Source organism: Lutra lutra, chromosome 8 (assembly GCF_902655055.1).
Source record: "Lutra lutra chromosome 8, mLutLut1.2, whole genome shotgun sequence".
In the NCBI taxonomy this organism is placed as follows: Eukaryota; Metazoa; Chordata; class Mammalia; order Carnivora; family Mustelidae; genus Lutra; species Lutra lutra.
In genome coordinates this window covers 126683385-126704886 of record NC_062285.1, presented here as the reverse complement: position 1 = coordinate 126704886, position 21502 = coordinate 126683385, and the positions used below count along the sequence as shown (strand labels likewise).

Genomic DNA, 21502 nt, shown 5'->3' with positions numbered 1-21502 from the left:
TGTGACAGAATGCAGCCCAAAATTTCTTCGTGTGACAAATCACTTCTCACCTGGTCGTGAGGTTGGGGGTGTACAGCCTCTATTACCTCTAATTATTGGAGATCTCACCCCAAAGAACACAGGGACACTCAATAGTCACCTGGCTTCAGTCAGCTTGTAATACTGGCTTTTAGGATTATTGCCCTGAGACACATTCTAGAAATATGCCTTTCTTGGTGCAAAGCTTTCCAGTTGGATTTGCTGGAAGACCTCACTCTCCTGCACCCCACCTGCATCTGTTCCTAGGTGAAGAGGCAGACTCACCATGAAGTAGTCATAGGAAGGTTCTGGGGGAGTGGAGGGGGTGCTCTCATACAAGGGGTTTGGTATATTCTCAGGCTGCTGCTTGCCAAGAGCCGCAACGTCGATATCCTCCTCCGACTGCTCCAAAAGACAAGCACAGGCTGACAGGATGTCCCCAGGGCAGGAGTGGCTCATTCAAGTTGTCAGGTAAAGCAACCCGTGCCCACCCCTCTTAAGTGCTGGGCTCAAGGACTTCATACGTCCATCCAAGCATGACTGCCACCCGAATCCGCACACAGGGTGTTTCCACCCTCCCCCCCCCCCCCCACTGCCACTTCCCCAAGAAGCGTCCTCATGCCCATGCCCACAGGACCCAATCCCACCCAGGGTAACTGCTCTTCTGACTCCCATCACCCTGGAGTGGCTTTGCCTGTCCTTGAACTTAATATGAAAGGACTTCTACGGCGTGCCACTGTCGGTAAAGATGCTGGAGCTTATAAATCGGCAGGTGCTCTGCTAGGAAGGAATGGCCTCCTGCCAGAGGAGCCGCAACTAGGGGAGGCAGCTGGAGGAGAGGCTGGGCTGGCAGGGGCAGAAAGCACAGAATGGGGGATGTTCCGCTACTGTGCTGTGGCCATACTCCATCCCCTAGAGCCTCCCCTGCTCAGCTGACCTGCTGACCTACATGCGGGCTCAGCATTTCAAATGGGGCGAGCTTTGAGGCTGGCTGCAGAGTGAGGCCCGACCATGCAGGTTCTCAACCCTCTCCACCCCCAGAGTCAGTCAGCCTTGAAGCTCTCACCAAGCAGAGCAGGTGCCTGCCTGTCTCCTGAACCCTCCGAGGGGAGGGTTCTGGGCCCCTGGTGAATGTGCCTCCAAGCCCAGCCCCTGGCTCCCATGTGAGCTCTGTGAGGCGGCCAGTCAGGGACTGGGCTCCAAAGAGGGATCTCCCCCATCACCATGTTCCCATGCCTCTCTTACCTCAAAATGCTGGAAGCCAGCTGTTCTCCGGTTTAGCCGGAAGTAAGAATATGCAGCCAATGCAGCGGCTCCAAAGACGAGGGCAGTGGCGAAGAATATCCCTGTTCCCACGCCCGTGTGGACTGAAGCCTGCAAGAGAAAGAGGAGGGGGTAATCCTCAAACCTAGGCCCTTGCTAAGAAGGAGTGCTTTCTGGAGCCCACCCTACTCTTGCTGGCCCCCAGGCATCTTGGGCCGATTGGGATAAAAGGAAGGATAAGATAGGTAGCATGTAGTTAGCCCTTCCTACTACTGGGGTCTAAGCCCCTTCCATGACATAATCCAGTTAAACCTATAATAGCCCCAAGAGATAGGGACATGTATCACTGTTTCCATTTTTATGTGGGGCGACTGAGGCCCAGAGAGGGTAAGTGCTTTTATTTATTTATTTATTTATTTATTTATTTATTTATTTATTTATCAGAGAGAGAGAGAGGGAGAGAGAGCGAGCACAGGCAGACAGATGGCAGGCAGAGGCAGAGGGAGAAGCAGGCTCCCTGACGAGCAAGGAGCCCGATGTGGGACTCGATCCCAGGATGCTGGGATCATGACCTGAGCTGAAGGCAGCTGCTTAACCAACTGAGCCACCCAGGCGTCCCAGGGTAAGTGCTTTTGCTCAATATCACAGAGCCAGTGAGGAGTAGAGGTAGGTGGACTCTGAAGCCAGCCTGGCTTTGGAGCTGGTGCACTTAACCACGATGCTATTGAAATTTCCAGAAGCCAGCTGGGCTCACCCTTCCCTCACACATTTAGAAGGCAGAATACTAACAATACCAAAAAACCCACCCTCCTATAGCCTGCTATACTGTGTACCAAGGACTGTCCTAATTATTTTATATTTATTGACTCATAATCCTCCCAAGAATCCAAGGGGTCAGCATTATGACCCCCCCTTTTGCAGATGAAAAAAATGGGGCTCAGAGACCTGTCCAAGTTGCACAACAATGAAGTGGAGGGGACAAACCAGAGCTCAGGATTTCTTACTCCCCTCCTAGTGGCTTCTCTATTGGCCCATTCACTCAACAAATATCAATAGTGGTGGGTGTTGCGTTGCTAAGGCACCGGAGCAGGGGTGGGGTGAACCAGGACCTCACATCTCTGAGGCCGGCTGCTGTGGATGTGGATATGGGAGGCTCCTCCCATCTCCAGAGGACAGGAGACAAAGCTTCTAGCTATAGTTCATCTCTTGGGGATGGACAAGTGGACCTTGGACCCCCCCCACCCACCAGGAGCCCTGGATACTCACCACTGGAGCAGGGGGTGCTTTTAAAGGCCTGGAAATGACATGAATGATCCCATTGGAGGCAAAGATGTCCCACTGCAGAATGGCCCTTCCATCGACAAACCTGGTCTCCTGGGGAAATGAGAGGGGGCTGATGGAGATCTGTGGCCATCAGCCTCTTTTCCCCATGTGGGCAACTGCGTGATAGAAGGAAGTTGCTCAATTTCTCCCAGGTCCTGCAGTCCAGGGGTCAGGCCTATTGTTACCAACAGGCAGCACAGGACTTCTGCTCCCATCTGGACAGCACAGAACACCTTAGTTGCCCTTGGGCCACAAGGCAGATTGAAGAGGTACAAGGAACCCAAGGGGCCATTCTGTCCTACCAACTCGTCTACCAGATGAGAGTTCAGAGGGAAAATGGCTTGTCCAGGATCACCCAGATAGCAAATGGCCAACCCTAAGTCTCTGGACTTTGGATCCACTGCTCTGAACATCCCACTGAGCTGTTAGAGAATGGATCTCATCCCCTGCTAATCAGAGCATGATCTACTGTCCTGTGGTTGTGGGCATTACCTGAGAGTTCATTAGAAATGTGGAACCTGAGGTCCCCATACTCCACCTGCTGAAGTATGATCTGTATTTCAAGAAAACTCTAGCTGATTCAAATGCATGTTAAAATTTTAGAAACCCTGGTCTAAACCACTAATCTTCAATAAAAGAAATCATTGATCAGGTAAATATTAAAAAATAGTACTCATTTGGCACTTGCTACCAATCACACACTAGTCCTACATGCCACAAGCACAGAGTCACTGAATTTTCACAAGTGCCTATGATTCTATGTCATGGTCACCATGGCTACCACTGCCATCAGCATCATGACCATCACTATCATCATCCTCATGATCATCGTCAATATCACCATGACTATCATCACCAATAGCATCACTGCCACTGTCACTGTGAAACAGAGGCAGAGGACCAGAAATCTTTAAACGTGGTTTCATGTCAAGTTCCTCATCCATCATTACCAGTTTCCAGGGCTGGAGGTCACCAGTGGTTTACTCCTCAAGGGGTAGAGGTTGCATAACAGCATGGTGTACTACAGTGTGCATCTAATACCATCCCCTGACTATAGGTTTAACATTTACTTTCATATTATAATAGTTGTCATCTATTAAGCACCTACTGTATGCTAAGAGTTTTGAATATATTCTCTCCAGTTCTGCCAGTAAGTCCAGAAGATTTTTCATACCGGTTGTTGCTGGTCCTGGCTGGAGGTGATGAGCAGCTGGCTTCCCAGCTTAGTCTGCAGGACGGTACCATTGACAAGGTCATTGTAAAAGAAGATGCTGACATTGGCAAGGTGGTGCTCAATGTCTCGCCCAGACAGCGTCTGAGAAGAAAGGAGAAACACAAGAATGGTCTATAGAAGCCAGGCAATTTTATTTTAAATAAAAGAAAAAAAATCACTTTCCATGGCCTTCTGCATCCGTGTGGAGAGAAGGAATGTCAAGATTCTCTCAGGTGCACTTCTAGCTAGCTTGTGGCATTGAGAGTCATCTTCGTGAAGGGTGGGTCTTGAGCGGGTAACCGTGGGCAGATGTCCCACTCCTCTCAGCCCCTAGATGGGACAGGGCTGGGGGCTGCCAGAGCCTGTGGTCAGTCACCTGTGTGGAATTGCCATCTCTTTGCACATCCGGATGTGAGGATGGCTAGTGTGGTGGGCTGACTGCATCTGGGGCTCTGCTTCTCCACCCCTCCTGCATTCATGCCCTTTGCCATATAACGCTGAGTGCTTCCTGCTCTGACTTTGGGCTCAGCTGCATGACCTGTTGGCCCAGGGGACTGTTAGCCAATGTGACCCAATGGGGGCTTGTTCCCAATTACCACTTGCTTCCAGCGCCATGAGAACGAGTCTGGGCTATTGTGCTGGAGGACGGGAGGCCTCTGTCGGTGGACAGCCAGGCCATCACAGACCTATGAGCAGGCCTGGCCAGGACCACGATGGCCAGCTGACCTGCAGATGTGTGAACCGAGTACCTGTGTAGCCACTGAGTTTTGGGGTGATTTGTGGGGACAGATAACAGATCCTGTCGAAGCACTAGTCTGAAGCCCAGACAGCTGGCCCCTGCCTCACCTCATTCTCCCCCAGCCCACTGTTGTGTGGCACAAAGAGGGTACTGCGGATCGACAGGTCCGTCAGGTGGTTCCGAAATGCCTGGCCTCTGGCTGAGCGGTTGGAATAGGCCAGCACCTCCTGGGGAGAGGAAAGAGTGGTCGGCTCTGGTGTGCAAGGGTTGGGGTGGCGGGAGGACCTCATGGAAGGGGTCATGGGGCACCCCCCATCTGGGAATGTTCCTGACACCGGCCCCAAGTCTGGCTGCCACTCACAGGCTGTTTCTTCTGACTGCCTCCGGAGAGTTTTAGGAGCACTTTTCTTTCCTCAATGAATCCTGTGGTCTAAAGTACAGCTGCATCACAGAATCAAGACCATTTTTAACATGGCTGCCTGCATAGTCCTTTGAAATCTAAGTCAAATCTTGAGCCGCCTCTTGTCTTGCAATGACCTGCACATCACTCAGAGGAAAACCAAAGGCCTTACAAGGAATGGCCCATGAGGCCCAGACCACCTGGACCCTGTTGCTCCACTGCCCCTGGGCCCAGCTGGCCTCTCTCTCCCTCACTCGGCTGCGGCTGGCTGAGTGAGGGAGTGCTTCCTGGCCGTTCTTCAAACTCGTGTGGCCACTCTTGCCTTTCATCCTCCTGCTGGTGTGTTCTCGCCCCACATCTACACAGCTAGCTCCCTTGCCTCTGTTCACTCTTTCCCACTCTTTCCTAGGGTGTCGTCTTCTCACCAAGGCCATCCCTTATCACCCTGCAAATTGGGAACCCTTGTGGTGGTACCCCTCTCTCTGCCTGCTCAACCCTTCTCATCCTTCCCTGCCCCCCACAGCATATATAATCACCTCCTAGCATTCACTACTATGTACTTACTTATTTTATTATTTGGTGTGTCTGTTTTGTTCACTGATATATGTCAAGCATGTAGTAGGTGCTCAATGAATACTTGCTGGAACAGTTTAACAGTTTAACTTACCCAGTTCGACTTTGTCATTGTGCAGATAGGGCCACTGAAGCCCAGAGAAGGTAATTAATCTGCTCAGGGGCACACAGCCAGTGGGTCTTGTTCCGACACAGTTTTTTTTTTCCTGCAATGCCGTTGCAAGCCAAACTCCCACGTGCAGAAACACCAGTTTGACTGTTTATCTTCAGTGTGTTTATGATAACCCTGAATTTTAGAACAGTTAGATGGATGCTTTCAGTCTGCAGATAAAGACTCACCATTTGGGAGCCTTTGGTTTAACTTCTGCTCTGATCCTGCAAGCCCTATGCTTATGCCCAGGTCCCCTCTCCTTGGCTGTGCCCTTCACCTTGGTAAGCCTCAGTGTCTTTATCTACAAAATGGGGATAATAGCAGAGTGACCTCTTAAGGTTGCATGAGAATTTATTCCTAGTAACAAGTGTTTATTGAGCATCTACTATATGCCAGTGACAAGGCAGGGAAAATCCTGTCCCTTAGGGAGCTTATATTCTGTGGGCCGAGTGATAAGTGCTCTGAAGGGCTTCATGCATGCACAGTGCAAAGGAAATTATTCTTGACCTAGTTATTATTATTAGCTCAGTTCTCTGATTGGTCAGCACCAAATCCTTCTCCAGCTGGAACTTTCTCTTCACTAGGCATAACATGTAGAGCACTGAACTGACTGGAAGGGCAGTGCTAAGGGCAGTTCGATGCCATGTTGAAAACTCTGATCACCAGGCTGGCCCAGCTAACTGTGCTCCACCCCGTCTGTGAAGACCAAAGAGCCTCTCGTTCCTGCAGATCAGACTCTTAGGCTGCTCTGGATGCAAAACGAGATGCTACTACTGGCCAGCCCCAGTGTAGCCATTTCTGCATATGGGCCACAAGTCTAAGTGCTTTCATTATCACAATGGTGCTAGGAGGCTGGGGCTATCATACTCTCCATCTTACTGGGAAACTGAGGCCCAGATAGGGAAGTAACTTGTCGAAGGTGGTGCAGCAGGGGGCAAACCCCAGCTTCAGATTCAGGCATGTGGGTCGGCGCCTGTGCTCTTACCCATGACTGGGAGCCTGGGGCGTCTTTCAAGGACTTGCCTCTGGAATCGCTGCCTTGAGGCAAGTGCTCCTTCCCCAAGGCAGAACCAAGCAGATGGGGTGCAGGGTACGTACTGCGAGGAAGTTCGTCAGTGAAGGGAAAGACATCAGGACTTGCAACAGATTGCCACTGCACGAGAAGCCGTCTCCCACGTAGCCCGCCTTGCAAGTACAGTTCACATCTGGAAGGCAGGGGCACACAGGGGACCACTCCAGTGAGGGGGCGGCCTGGACTGCTCCAGCTCACCCTTGGAGGTTGGCTGGCCAGGCTGAGCATTGATCAGCAGTGCAGGTCCTGGAATCTGAAGCGTAGCTAGGGTCATTACCTTTCATCCTATAGCAGAAGACATCCCACATTTCACTCTTGTTGTTTCTTTGTCCGTAGTCTATTATTCCAACAACGCCAGAGCCACAGTTCTGGGAGGCGTAGGCTGTGGGGTAGGCCACCCGCCCACTCTCCAGCCAGCCTGCTGAACAGAGGTGGTACTTGGCCTGTAGGGACACAGATATGGCCATGGATCAGCTACAATTTCATATTCGGTGTGGGCTCCTTTAGTTCCTGTCTGATTCTCACATCAGACTGTAAACTCCATGAGTCAGGGTTATGGCTCATTTTGCCTACTGTACCACTGTGCCTGGAACATAGTAGCTGTTCATTAAATTTTTCTTGGTTGATTCATTGAACAGATGAACATGGTACCATTTTTTTCTTTCAATGCCCAAGTCCTTCACACTCATGTCTCTTCTCTCTGTTCTTGAATTAAATTTACTCTCGGGCTTCTACTCCTGGATGCAAATTCTTCTGCTTATGCATTTATAGAACTCGAATTGATCATCACCATCTTTACCATCACCATCATCACCATAATCCCCATCATTATCATCGCCATCATTATCACCATGATCATTACCATCAACACTATCATCATCACCATCACTATCATCACCATCACATCACTATCATCATCATCATCATCCCCCTGATCATTACCGTCATCACTATCATCACCACCACCACCATGATAATCACTATCATCACCATCATCACTATTATTACTATGATCATCAGCATCATCACCATGGTCACCATCATCACCATGACCATCAATCATTATCACCATGATCATTACTATCGTCACCATCACTGTCATCACCACCATCATCACATCACTATCATCATCATCACCTTCATCACCATGATCACCATCATCACCATGATCACCATCATTATCACCATGATCATCACTATCATCACCATCATTATCATCATCATCATCATAATACTTATTGAGAGCTTACTCTGGGCCAGGTTCTGTTGTAAGGGCTTTCCCTGTGTCAGCACTTTTAACTCTCATACCAACTCTATAAGATAGAAACTTAAAAAAAAAAAATCCCCATCATATAATTGACAAAATTGAGGCAAAAAGGAGTTAAGTAACTTGCTCAGCTAGTTAGTATTTAAACTGAGATTCAAACCTGAGCAGCCCATTCCAGAGCTCTTAATGTTAAAAACGGAGTACACCAGTCACTATAGTGCCTATTACCTTTGGTCCTATACAAACATGACAAGTAGAACAGAGGTTTCCATGGCCTCATCAAGGTCACAAAATTGGCAAGCAGGAGAGCAAAAATTCAGACCCTCTAATACGCTGGGGCCTGGCATCAGAGGTTTTGTTCCTTGGTGAAAAAATGCCAGGTCTGAAGGAAGGCGGAGACTGGATGGTGAGGGAATTTGGAGGAGCGGCCTTAGAATCATACTGTGTAGGCAGTTGCCTCCTCTACGCCCGCGGAGCAACTGCTAGCCTATAACTCCAAGGTGCTGGCCTTTCCAAATACGCAGGGCTTCTGGTTTTGGGGGCCAAGAGAGTAGCCTTTGCTAGAGCTCCATCTCCTACCTGGTTGCTGCCAAGAGCTGGGGCAATCCCCATTTATGACCTTCACATCCCCGCCAGACATTTCAGAGACCCTCAGATATTTTGTGCATTCAAGGAGTTCCTAGGCCTCTGGCGATGGAGCTCTTTCTGGTTTTCAGCTGTGGGACATGCACTCCCAGTCTGTGCTTCTGCCTTGGCAGTTAAAAGTCATGGTAGAGAACAGACTTTTGGAGTAAGGGCTACATTTGGATCTGCCACCTCTTGTCTGGGTGACCCTGGGCACATTACTTAACCTTTCAGAGCCTCAGTTGCTCCCTCTGTAAAAATGGGAATAGTGACGCCTACTTCCGGGGATGTTATATGGATGGACAGGGTTATCAACAAAGCACTTGCACAATGCCTGACACACAGTACATGCCCGACAGATGTGATGAATTGATACCATTGCTCCAGGAGCACCCTCCTTCCCCTCCAAGAAGGCAGCAGCCCAGGTCTCCCTCGTGTTAAGAAGAGGCTGCACCCTGTCCCCTGCAGACCCTGCCTGCGTGGGGCTGACCAACTGGGGACCACCTTTTGGGCGTAGGAGAGCTGGTTGTAGGTTGCCATGCTTGCCGCCTCGTTGGCACAGGCCTCTTTGGCTTTGTCAAAGGTCAGCTTGTACTGGCCCAGTGGGGAGCGGAGATGGAACACTCCGGCGGTGGTATCTAGAAGGGAAAAGACAGCAATCGTAGGTCAGCCCGCCTGGTTGGCAGGGTTCCCAGGGAAGGACTGGCAAAGCAGAAGGCAAGCTGTATCCCAGGGGCCTCGGAGAGCCACTTCCCTTCAAGGTAGATTGAAGCACATCATTTAAAATACTTATTTCTTTTCTCAATACAAAAACGGCACATGTTATTGTAGAAATTTGGGCAATCCATCAAAGTAAGAAAAAAATTACAAATCACCTAAAACCTTATTCCCTGGAAATAATCATTACTCCAGGGCTAACATTTTGGTATACCTCCCCCTGGAAATAATCATTACTCCAGGGCTAACATTTTGGTATACCTCCCCTAAAGAATTTTTATTTTCTTTTTTGGTAACTTATTTTGACATAATTTCATACTCTTCTAGACTTTTTACCTCTTCCTTTACATGTCATATACATTACAAATGTGGCAACGTCCTGCTTATAGAGTTTTTAGAAAATTTTTTAAAAAATTTTATTTATTTATTTGACACAGAGAGAGACATCACAAGTAGGCAGAGAGGCAGGTAGAGAGAGGGGGAAGCAGGCTCCCGGCTCAGCAGAGAGCCCAATGTGGGGCTCGATCCTAGGACCCTGGGATCATGACCTGAGATGAAGGCAGAGGCTTTAACCCACTGAACCACCCAGGCACCCCTAGAAATCTTTTTAAAAACTTAACATTGAATCATGATTATTCCCCCATGTTATAAATTTTCTCTAGCAACAGCATTTCCCCCTCAATACCTATAATTGAATAATTTTTGTGAACTTTACAGCCATGACAAAATACTTTAAAGAGAGTCTTTGTGGGGCGCCTGGGTGGCTCAGTGGGTTAAAGCCTCTGCCTTCGGCTCAGGTCATGATCTCAGGGTCCTGGGATCGAGCCCCACATTGGGTCTCTGCTGAGCAGGGAGGCTGCTTCCTCCTCTCTCTCTCTGCCTGCCTCTCTGCCTACTTGTGATCTCTGTCTGTCAAACAAATAAAAAAAAATCTTAAAAAAAAAAAAGAGAGAGAGAGAGTCTTTGTCAAGGACTCCATGTTTTCTGATCGCACTCTGTCCTTAAAAAAGTTTTCTAGCTATTTCTCCCCTAAGAGACTGAAAGATTTATCACTTTTTCCCGGCTGAAATGTTTTTTAGCCAGACAATTACATGCAGAGACCAGAAATAGTTCAAGAATCGAGTTACATCTTTACATCATCAAGTTCATTAGCAAATGCCACTGAAAGGTCACTTTCTACACCAAAAAGAGTTAAGTTCAAGGTCTTTCTTTACCATAGTCCGGCAGAACATTCCACAGGTTGTATGATCTTGTCAGCCCTATCTGAATTGCAGACACTTCCCAGCATAACAGTCTGGGGAAGGATGGATAGATGTTTTTCCATGTTGCTAAGGCAACATGATTCTTAATAGGGCATCTGAGTGGATATGTAACAGTGCATTTGATCATCCTTGACTGTTAGATATGTGTTATCTGTAATCTTTTATGATGCAAAGTCATGCTGGGATGGTACGTCTATCTTTATTTCCTTATTAGATTGTGTGTCTATTCGATGAGTTTCTTGAAATGGAGCTACCAAGTCTCAGCATGAATTATTTTAAGGCTCTCAGCACACGTTGTCCAATTGGCTGCCATGAAGGCTATACCAGTTTGCCCTCCTCTGAACCCGAAGAGTAGGCACTTCCTCCCGAGTGTGGCATGGTTCTGTAACCATGCCCACAGGGAAAGCCGAGGTCTTATCCCCAAACCATCCTGTCTTCCTAAGGGTAACTACTCAGCTTCAACAGCGGGTGGGTCCAATTCTGATGCCCAGTCACTTAGTAACACTCCTGTCTCTTTCTTGGCATTCATGAAAGCAGAAGGGAAAAGCCCCCCTGGAAAAGAAGAGCCGAATAGATTTCCACCTGTGAGACAGCTGTGGGAATAGCAGGACTGGCTGAGTGGACTGTGTCCTGAAGAAAAAAGCCAAGCACTTTCTTGACTTCACCCTTTGAGGCAAAGGCTCGCAGATCAACGTCCCTGGTCCCAGGTGCTCATTTCGGCACCCATCCTAAATAGCAACTGCTTATAGAATCCTTCTGCTCGGTAGCCTCACCTTGAACATAGAATGTCCCCAAAACCTCTCAGATGTTGCACTATGTTGCTTCCCATCTGCTTGAACACAACCACGCTGAGTTTGCTTTCTTTCTTTTTTTTTTTTTTTTAAAGATTTTGTTTATTTATTTGACAGAGAGAGAGATCACAAGGAGGCAGAGAGGCCGGCAGAGAGAGAGAGAAGCAGGCTCCCCGCTGAGCAGAGAGCCCGATGTGGGGCTCAATCCCAGGACCCTGAGATCACGACCTGAGCCAAAGGCAGAGGCTTTAACCCACTGAGCTACCCAGGCGCCCCTGGGTTTGCTTTCTTGAGATAGAAACCTTACGTGGCTTACTTATTACTTCTCTGGCCATAGGGCTGCCTTGAGCTCACCCTTCTTCCTGGTTGAGACCCTATTACCTTGAGGTCATTGCCGTGACATCTTTTGAGTCTCCGCCATAGTCCCAGGCCTCTATTAAGCTTCTCTGAGGATTCCCTCTCTCATCTTATCTAGGGATCTTTCCCATCTCTGACAATTCTTCAAAATAACGTTTTTACACTAGTAAATATACATAACATACAATTTACTTTTTTGACCATCTTAAGGGTACAATTCAGTGGTATTAAGTAGATTTACAATGTTATACAACCAACATCACTATCCATGTCTAGAATGTTTCCATCATTCCAAACAGAAACGTGGTCACCATCAAATTGTGACTCTCCATCCCCCTCTCTGCAGCCCCTGGTAACCTCTACTCTACTTTCTGTCTCTATGAATTTGCCTGTCATAGATCCCTTGCATATGTCCATAATATTTATCCTGTGGTGTCTGGTTTATTTCACGTGACATGGTTTCAAGTTTCATTCATGTTACAGCATATGCCAGAATTTCCTTCCTTTTCCAGGACCAGATTATATCGCACCATATGGATAAGCTACAGTGTGTTTATCCATTCATTTGTTGATGGACACTAGGGTTGTTTCCACCTTTTGGTTTAACATGGGCATACACATATCTGTTTGAGTCCCTGCTTTCAGTTTTCTTCTATTCTTGCTCTCTCTTTTTTAAGTTGAACCATCAGCACAAGATAAACTTCTGTCTTCAGTTCTGTGACTTGCCTTTCCTTGTCCTATCAATTTAAAAAATGTCTTCAGCTACACTGGGAATCCCCTTGCAAGGAGACAATGTCATATATCCTGTGTATTTCCCTTGCTTACATTTCTTCTATCTCATCCCCGAAAGGGATCTGAAGCGTCTTAGAATTTGGCCCATGTTATGGGCTGCATGTTTGTGTCCCCCAGATTCATGGGGTGATATTCCCAATGTGTTGGTATTAGGTAGTGGGGCCACTGGGAGGTAAACAGGTCATGAGCGGAAAGCCCTCTTGCATGGGGTGAGTGTGTGTGTGTGTGTATTTTTAAAGTAATCTCTACACTCAACATGGGGCACAAACAACCCGGAGATCAAGAGTGGCACGTTCCACTGACTGAGCCAGCCAGGTGTCCCAGGTTAGTGCCCTTATAAAAGGGACCTCAGAGAGCTTCCTAGCCCTTCTGCCACATGAGGACATAAGAAGACAGCAGTCAGAACCTGGAAGAGGGCCTTCCCTAGAAGATGGCCATGCCAGCACCCTGATTATAGCCTTCCAGGCTCCAGAATGGTGAGAAACACATTTCTGTTGTTTTTAAGCCACTCAGTCGATAGTAGCAGTCCGAACGGATTAAGACAGTATGTATCAGGTGTTAATTCAGTAGTTACTATTGAGATATGTAAAAACTGCCTCACTAGAAATGCCATGTCTCTAAAACAACCCTGTCCTAGTCAGAGACATCCAATAAATCTTGATTGGCCATAACATATAATACCCTGAATTGCTCTCTGAACCACTGCCACCCCTCCCTCTGAACCACTGCTGTCCCTCTGGCTCAGAATGACCTTGCTGCTTCCCTTGTGGATTTCATCCTTGAGGCTTTAAGATCACCTGCACCTCTGCACTTCCCATATGGCTTTCTACTTTGTTGTGTGTTGTGATTCGTAGTTTTATGTTACTTGTGGGTTTATTATAAGCCATTCAGATCAGCCTCGGAAGAGAACGCCACACATGCCGATCGATGTGTATTATTGAAACAACCGCTCAGAAGCTGCATCTGCACGTGGCAGGTGCTTCCTCTGTTACTTAAACCCTGAACTATGCTCCTTAGATTCAATTCCAACCGATGGTTGCTAAGCAACTTGGGGAAAGCCTGTTTCTGGAAGATTCACATTGGATGACCTTTGAGCTCCCTCCTAGTTCTAAGGCTCCCAGTCGAGATGAATTATTCTAGTCCTCTGCTACCAAAGCCCGCAACCTCCTGGGCACTGGGTCCTGGGCAATGCTTGGGCTGTTTGGCCTGGCTTTTAATTCTGTTCCCCTTTGCTCTTGGGCAAATCCCTTCCCCAGGCCAGAAGGCCAGTGACCCCTAGCCACACTGACCTTGGAAGTGGAGATCGGCACAGTCGGCATCGGCGTGGCACTGCCCGTTGTCCTGCAAACATCGGTTGATGGGCAGCTGCTCTGGCTCACAGTCTGTCCCGTCTCCCACGTAATGACTTTTACATTCACACTTGTGCTTGCCCTGTAGGGAGAGCCGAAGAGATGAGAAACCCCTCTTCTAGGACTCCAGGACCCTGATGTGCTCTGCATGTCCCCATCCAGCACAGGAGATGCTCTGAAGCACCAGGAAAATGCTTTGCTTATAAATAGTGGCAATTAAGTCATTGCCATGTCTCATGTTTGTACAGACTCATGAGAAAATGTCCCCTCGGCTCAAATGTTGCTTCCTCGGAGACAGCGTCCCTGACCCGTTAAATAAAGCAACCCTCCTCATCCCTTCTATCACACTGGCCCAATTCATACTCTGCCTTACTCTTGGTCAGGTGCTTGGTACTTTCTGAAAGTATCTTGTGCACCTGTTTCTGCCCAGAGCATTGCCCCCTCCCCCCTCACATTTCATTGCTACATCCCTGGCTCTGACAACAGCACATGGCAGGTGCCTGATGAGCACTTGCCCAATCACTGAATGACCTCACTTAATCCCTGAGCAATTCTATGAGGGCTGCATTATTAGACTCACCAGGCAAATGAGGAAACAGAGACTGGGAGAAACCAAGTAGCCAGCTCTGGGCCACAGAGTGTAAGTGGGAGAGCTAAGACTCAGAGAGTGACTCTGAGTCCTAAGTTCACACTTAGGACCACAGTGGACATTATCTTCTACCAACTTCCCTTCCCAACAGATAAACCGGGCACCAGGGCACTGATCCCATTCTAAAAAGGCTTGAGTGGGGGTCCAAACCTGCACTTTCCCCCCACGTTTCGCTGACATTTTGTTTTAATAAACTTTTTACTTTGGATAATTCTAGATTTTGAGGAGAGCTGCCAAGATAGCAGAAAGAGTTGCCATATATGCTTCACCATGTTCCCTCATGTTACCTAATCACAGTATCTTTGTCAAAGCTAAGAAATGGGGGCACCTGGGTGCCTCAGTCGATTAGGTGTCTGCCTTCGACCTGGGTCATGATCCCGGGGTCCTAGAATTGAGTCCCATATGGGGCTCCCTGCTCTGTGGAGAGTCTGCTTCTCCCTCCCTTCTCCCTCCCTTCTCCCTCTACCCCTTGCCCCACTCTCGTGCTCTCTCTCTCTCTCTCTCAAAAAACGAAACAGAACAAAACAACAACAAAAAAAACCCACTAGGAAATGAATGGTGGCACATTACTATGAACTAAACAATAGATTTTATGTAGATTTCACTGGTTTTCCTCCTCATGTCTCTTTTCTGCTTAGGACGCCACTTGGCATTCGGTCTGCAGACCTGACAGGACGTAGAGTGCACTGGGAAGGAAGCTGAGGAGGAGGCCGAAGAGCAAGCAGAGTGAAGCGAGGCTGAGCCAGACGCAGAACCGCTCCCAAGTTTCCCGGGGGCAAGAGAGACTCACCGGGCCGGTCATCTTGCAGGTGGCATGCTCGTGACACCCACCGTTGAGGCCATCGGCACAGGGGTCTATCTCCGTGCAGCTGCGACCGTCCCCCTTGTAGCCCTTCAGACAGCTGCAGGACACCTTTGTGCCCTTTTGGGAACACCTGGCCACCTTCGCACAGCCCCCGTTGTTCTGTTTGCAGAAATCCACAACTGCACGAGCAGAAGGGAGAGGGCTCACTGAACCACGGTTTGTGGAATGTGAGCTTCAGACGGGGGTTATGGGTCACTCTGGGATCAGGGGCATTGGGAAAGAAATGGGCCCCAGCAGGTAGGGGTCTTCTTTCCCCATTCCCGATAGCCCCTGGGCTGGCCTCTGGGGACACTAGAATCCTGTGGCTGATAGCCTCTGAGACCAGGCCTGATGACCTCTGTGCACCTGTGACCTCCTTTGTCACATACCTCTAGGCTCCACTTTGCTAGTTTTCTGAATGAGTTTGAGTTTTTAATGTTAGGACAGGTGTGTGTGTGTGTGTGTGTGTGTGTGTGTGTGTGTGTGTGTATGTGGAGTTGCTGTACTCTGGAGTACTTCATGAGATGGTCATTGTTAACCTCACTCCACAGATGAACACACTGAAACCCAGAGAGTTTAACTCTCTTACCCCCGGTGATAATGTGGTGGGACAGGGACTTAAACCCTACTTGGTTTGACGCCCAAAGCTCATACTTTCCCCACTGTGTTGTGCTACCAGTTAGGACCTTTGTTTTCATAATCTCCCAAATTTCAACCCAATACTAGATGAGCATTAGCCTCAGGAGCAGCTAGAAAGCTATCTGATTTCTCCTGCCTGGGTTTTGCCTGGAGTCATAGCAGCCACTTGAAATTTTGAGAGAATAAACACGAGGACAAAAGGCCTCATCCTAAGAACAGTAGAGTGGAAAGACAGAACCTGGGTCTTTGCTGCCATTGTTGATAAGTGGCCTATTTCTGGACTGCCTTGTGGCAGATTTCAAAACAGCAGGTATAACAAGAGCTAACTTCTGTAAAGAAACTATGTATCTTTATTTACATATTTATACATGAAAGAAGTTAGAAAGTACATGAGGCATAGGCTGGTAGATTTCTCCCAATATCCGTTGTCTCCTTTTCCTATAGTAAGAAATTTTTAGTTGGGCTTGTGTTTGCCTAAAGGAAGACTACATTTCCCAGGTTCCTTTGCAACTAGGTATGACAGGTGATGGGCCTCCAGCCTACGCCCTGAGAACAGACAAAATTTTTACCGACTTCTAGGTAAAGGGAAGGAGGTTTGCCTCCTTCTTCCCCTTCTCCATCCTGCTGCCTGGGATGTACCGGATGACCAGCTCAGGCCAGGGACGCGAATGATGATAGAGCAACAAGATAGAAGGAGTCTGGGATCCCAGATGTCCTTTCAGAGTTATGTTAGTTTTGGATGGCTCCATTCAAACTACTATATGAGATAAAAATAAACATCTAGGGGCGCCTGGGTGGCTCAGTGGGTTAAAGCCTCTGCCTTCGGCTCGGGTCATGATCTCGGGGTCCTGGGATCGAGCCCGGCATCGGGCTCTCTGCTCAGCGGAGAGCCTGCTTCCCTCTCTCTCTCTCTCTGCCTGCCTCTCTGCCTACTTGTGATCTCTGTCTGTCACGTGAATGGATAAAATCTTTAAAAAAAAATAAACATCTAAACATTTGCCTTGTTTTTGCCACTGTCCCTTTGGGTCTCTGCACGGCTGAACCTATGTCTTAACTACTTTAAAGACAGACATGGCAACGGTCAGAGTGATTCTCACCAAAGGATGAAAGTAACTGCTAGTTTTTTTAGTACTGTAAGGTATTTTCTGAAATTTTTTGGAAGGCTGGATTCCCTATAGAGTTACAAAAACACTATACAATAAGGTGCATCATTCTGAGTGTGCAAAGCGATTTCAGAACAATGACCTGGATGGTGAGCAGGTCAGGCATGAGCAAACCCACTTAGGATACTGAATCACAGAGAGAGTAGGTATTGGGAAAATGACCCAGGCAGGAATGGAAGGGCCAGGATGAAGTCTAGCCACTGTGACCAAGTTCTACTCTGCTCCTGCCCAACCCTATTTCACACACGTACCAACAGGACCTACCTGTGCATGTGATTCCGTCCCCTTCATAATTCAGGTTACACTCACACGTGTTGTTCTCCTTACAGGTGGCGTGAGCAGAACAAGAAGGTGTGCACACAGGGGGCAAGGCTGCAAACAAGGAAGTCACCATTCATGCTGTACTTGTGGTGTGATGACTTGGGGGCACCGAGACTCGCTGTCTGGCCCATCCCCTTGTTTCAGAAGTACCCCCTTCCAGTGGGAGGATAGGGTGATTTGCTAAGTTTCCTCCCAGCCTGGAGATTCTGAGATTCCAGAATTACTCTGTAGTATTAACACATTAACTCTACATTATTATTCAGATTAAACTATAATATGTCACTTCTATGGGCAATCAGTTAAAACCTTATACCTCAACCATGATAAATTCAGCAGATTAGCTCTTTGGCCGTACAGGCATAAGGTCCAGAAGGAGATGACTGGATTGGAGGAGAAATTCCATGGGCTTCTGAGGGCACTGCTCAGCTTGGGGGAAGTCTGGAGCTCTGGTGGGTGAATGGGGTGACCGTGTCAACAGGCAGCTCAGAACCGTGGGTGGTCAGGGGAGGAGGGGAGGTGCGGGAACGGAAGCTCAGAGATTCTGGAATCGCAGTTTGTTTAAGCCCATAGGGAGAACTTAATCATGCCCTCCTGCCCCCAGCGGTTCACAGTGATAATTCAACCTTCACATCTCAGACCTTCCACCAGAAGACAGGGCTCAGGGTCTACGGGGGCACCTCAGAAAACTGGCCGCTCAGGAAGGATCTAGATTATGATGATGAGGATCGTGACTGACAATGATAATGGCAGCTCTCATTAGTGTCTGACATGCGGGGCCCTTTATAACCACCATCTCCGACCCTCACAGCCCCTCCCCTGCAAAGGGTTGATCAGGCCCTTCCTCTTGTGGGTGACTGCACTGAAGCCCGGACTAGGTGGGTTATCCCAGGCCATTCACCTAGCAACTAGCAGAACTGGGGTTCAGATCCCGGACTCCACAGAACCATGCATTTTCTGTGAAACGACTCTGCGTCTGTTGGCACATGTGTGCGCCCGGGACCGTGATTTTGCGGGACCATTCTTGCTCAACCCTGTATTGTCTGCCCGAGCTGGGTCCTTCTGTGATTGCATGGGACTGTGTGCTGGTTTCAAGGGTTTGAGTTAAATCTTTTCAGCTAGTTTTTCCTCTAGTCCCCAAACCTCCTGAGGCCTGGGGCCATGTATCCAAACCGTCTTTTCCTTGTGGAAAAGGAAACACCCGTTTTGTTGTTTTTTTTCAGGTGCCGTGCAGGCCCCCAACCTCAGCTGGAGGTTCTGGGAGGCTGCTCGGTGGCGCGGTGCTGCAGACAGCTGACCGCTCCCGGGACACACCTGTCTGAGTGTCGCAGAAGCGGCCAGTCCACCCTGTTTCGCAGAAGCACTGCCCTGAGCCCGTGGGGCCATCATCACACTGTCCGTGGGCTGAGCAGCCACAAGCTGTAAAACAAATTGGAGGGGGATCGGAAACCAGTGATCAGGGATGGAAATCCTATCAGCCAGCTCACTGGCCACCTGTTGGCTGTGTTGTCAGTGTGGGAGGATCATGCTTATGTCATCGTTTTCATTAATTCATTCGAAGGAACATAGGCTGTGGCTATCATGGGGCCGACACGACTAGGCAATGAGCTTACAGTGAAAAACATAAGGTTCCTGCTCTCATGGGGCTTACAGTCCAGGAGTAACTGGCTTTTGAACATGTAATTATAAAGATGGTGAGTGTTATAAACACAGAAGTAGAGGGCGTCATAGGGTATGTAGCAGAATAGAAAGAGGAGAGAACCTTATAGGATCTCCTAACAGAGAATCTATTTAACAGTGAAATCTTCAAGATACGTACCAAGTCTTCCTCTTCTTGCCACCTTGAGCACTATACCCCTGCCCCAAGGCACTACCGGCTCTCACCTGGATTGTTGCCTTCAGTTCCCCAGAGGTGGCCCTGCTTCTGCTCTTGCTTTCCTACAGTAGCTTCTCTTCAGGGCAACTGCAGCAATCCTTTCTAATCTGTTCAGCGCACTCCTCCATTCACAGTCCTTCACTGGCCACCATTACACTTAGAATAGATGAAGGGCTATCTCTGCCAGGAAGCTCTTATGTTTCCTGGTCTCTGGTGGCCTTCAGATTTCATTTCCTTCCTCTCTCCCTCTTTGCCCACTCTGCTCAGCCACCATCAGTGCATGCCACACCCACTTCTGCCTCAGGACCTTTGCACTGGCTCATTTCTCTTCTAGAAAAGCCATCCCTCTAGTCTGCAACTGCTCTGTACAGTAGTCCTTGCTACATGTGGCTATGTAAATTTAAACTAATTACAATAAATCAGTTCCTTAGTCACACATTTTGAGTGCTCAACAGCCACATGTGGCTAGTGGCTCCCATTCCTGATGGTAGAGTTATAGACTATATCCATCATGACTGAAAATTTCTTTGGGCAGAGCTGCCATTGGAGATCCCCATGCCTACCCCCACCTCTTTTCAGTCTTGTCTCAAATATTCCCTGTGTGAGATGTCTTCTAAAATAGTGCCTCCCTGCCTTCCCCATTCCCTTCACCCACTTCTTTCTCTGTATACCTTTATAACTAACTACCTTTGTTTTCAAGTATATATTCCTTGAGAGTTGGGGTTTGGCCCCCTCCCAACACCACTGTATCCCTACAACTTAGAACAATTCCTGGCTTTAGAGCAAGTCACTTAGCCCCCTTGTGTGTCAGTTTCCACATCTGGTAAGTAGGTGTAATGACAGTACCTCCCACGAAGGGTAGTTGTGAGGATTAAGTAAGAGACAAAACATACCTGCCGGGCACATAGTAGGTGCTTAGTAAACATTAACTGTAACCATGAGCTGTCAATATTAATAAGGACTCTAAATGCATGTTGGTTGAATGACTGAATGAGTGTTGTTCAGTCAGAGCTTGTCTTGATGGCTGCAAGGGATGTGAATTCACTTCTAGAGCTAGGGCTCTTTCAGTGGATGGCAACTGGGAATACATCCAGGGAGGGAAAACGCATGTCAAGGCAGGCAGATGGGAGGTGAGGGGATGGGAGAGAGGGGAAGAGGATGCTACTGGTTCAGGCAGGTGATGTGGACGAGGACAGGGAGCACACAGTTGAACAGCAGGCTAAAGCAGGGGAAGTGGGAGCCACGTACGCTGACAGTCAGGCCCGAATCTCCCCGGCAGGCACAGCTCACACGCCGTCCCATTGAAGCCTGTGTTGCATCTACACTCGCCTATGCCTGAGTACTGATCGAGGCAGACACCGCGGTTACTGCAGGGGGCATCGGCTCCTCCCGGGCAGGCTGGAAGAGACGACACAGCAGTGACTCAACAGTCTCGCAAGACCCAGAGCAGCTCAGCACCTTTGTAATGTAAGTCTGATCGGCCCTCAGCTGCGGGGCTCATCTCCATTATCCCAGAGAGACAGCGGTCCTGGGGACACACCCACATAATGTCACCGGATGCTTAGGGCAAGCCAGTGGCCTCTGGGGCATGAACTTCAATGTATCAGATAGAATTCTACGGTGGCAGAGCAATAGGCTAAACCGTGTATTGTATTTGGGGTTAGGAGGCCTGGATTTGAGCAGATCTGGGCTCAATTTCTTTGAGCTTCAGTTCTGTTAGCTCTAGAAGAGGGTGATGATGATGATGATGACGGAGACCACACTGTGACTGAGGTTCAAATACATTACTTAGGGCTCAGTTGGTTAAGTGTCTGCCTTCGGCTCAGGTCATGATCCCAGGCTCCTGGGATCAAGACTCTCATTGGGCTTCCTGCTCAGCGGGGAGTCTGCTTCCCTTTATCCCTCCCCCCTGCTCATGTGTGTGCTCCCTCTCTCTCAAATAAATAAAATCTTAAAAAAAAATTGTTTACTGTAACTGAGAGCACTTTGAAAACATAAGGCACTGAGCAAATGTAAGGTACGACACCGATTTTTGTGCACACTCAAGTGATGGAGTGTGGATACTGGGTGATCATGGGTACTCCCAGCCCAGAATTTTCTCA

The 21502-nt window shown here is 48.5% G+C and overlaps 1 protein-coding gene across 3 annotated transcripts in view; it reads right to left on the bottom strand.

Moving 5' to 3' along the window:
* The window catches only part of STAB2 (stabilin 2), a 175571-nt gene that overhangs the window by 10601 nt on the left and 143468 nt on the right, over window positions 1–21502 (bottom strand). For 2 of the 3 annotated variants that reach the window (XM_047742543.1, XM_047742545.1), the window contains 13 exons: window positions 20649–20798; window positions 18839–18943; window positions 17471–17578; window positions 15351–15544; window positions 13852–13993; window positions 9148–9281; window positions 7030–7195; window positions 6779–6885; window positions 4664–4783; window positions 3779–3919; window positions 2548–2655; window positions 1264–1392; window positions 304–420 (listed from right to left, as the gene is read on the bottom strand). In XM_047742543.1, the coding sequence (XP_047598499.1) occupies window positions 304–420; window positions 1264–1392; window positions 2548–2655; window positions 3779–3919; window positions 4664–4783; window positions 6779–6885; window positions 7030–7195; window positions 9148–9281; window positions 13852–13993; window positions 15351–15544; window positions 17471–17578; window positions 18839–18943; window positions 20649–20798 (1721 nt within the window). Of the gene's footprint in view, window positions 1–303; window positions 421–1263; window positions 1393–2547; window positions 2656–3778; window positions 3920–4663; window positions 4784–4922; window positions 4998–6778; window positions 6886–7029; window positions 7196–9147; window positions 9282–13851; window positions 13994–15350; window positions 15545–17470; window positions 17579–18838; window positions 18944–20648; window positions 20799–21502 lie in introns of those variants that run through there. The other variant, XM_047742544.1, reaches the window with a different exon arrangement.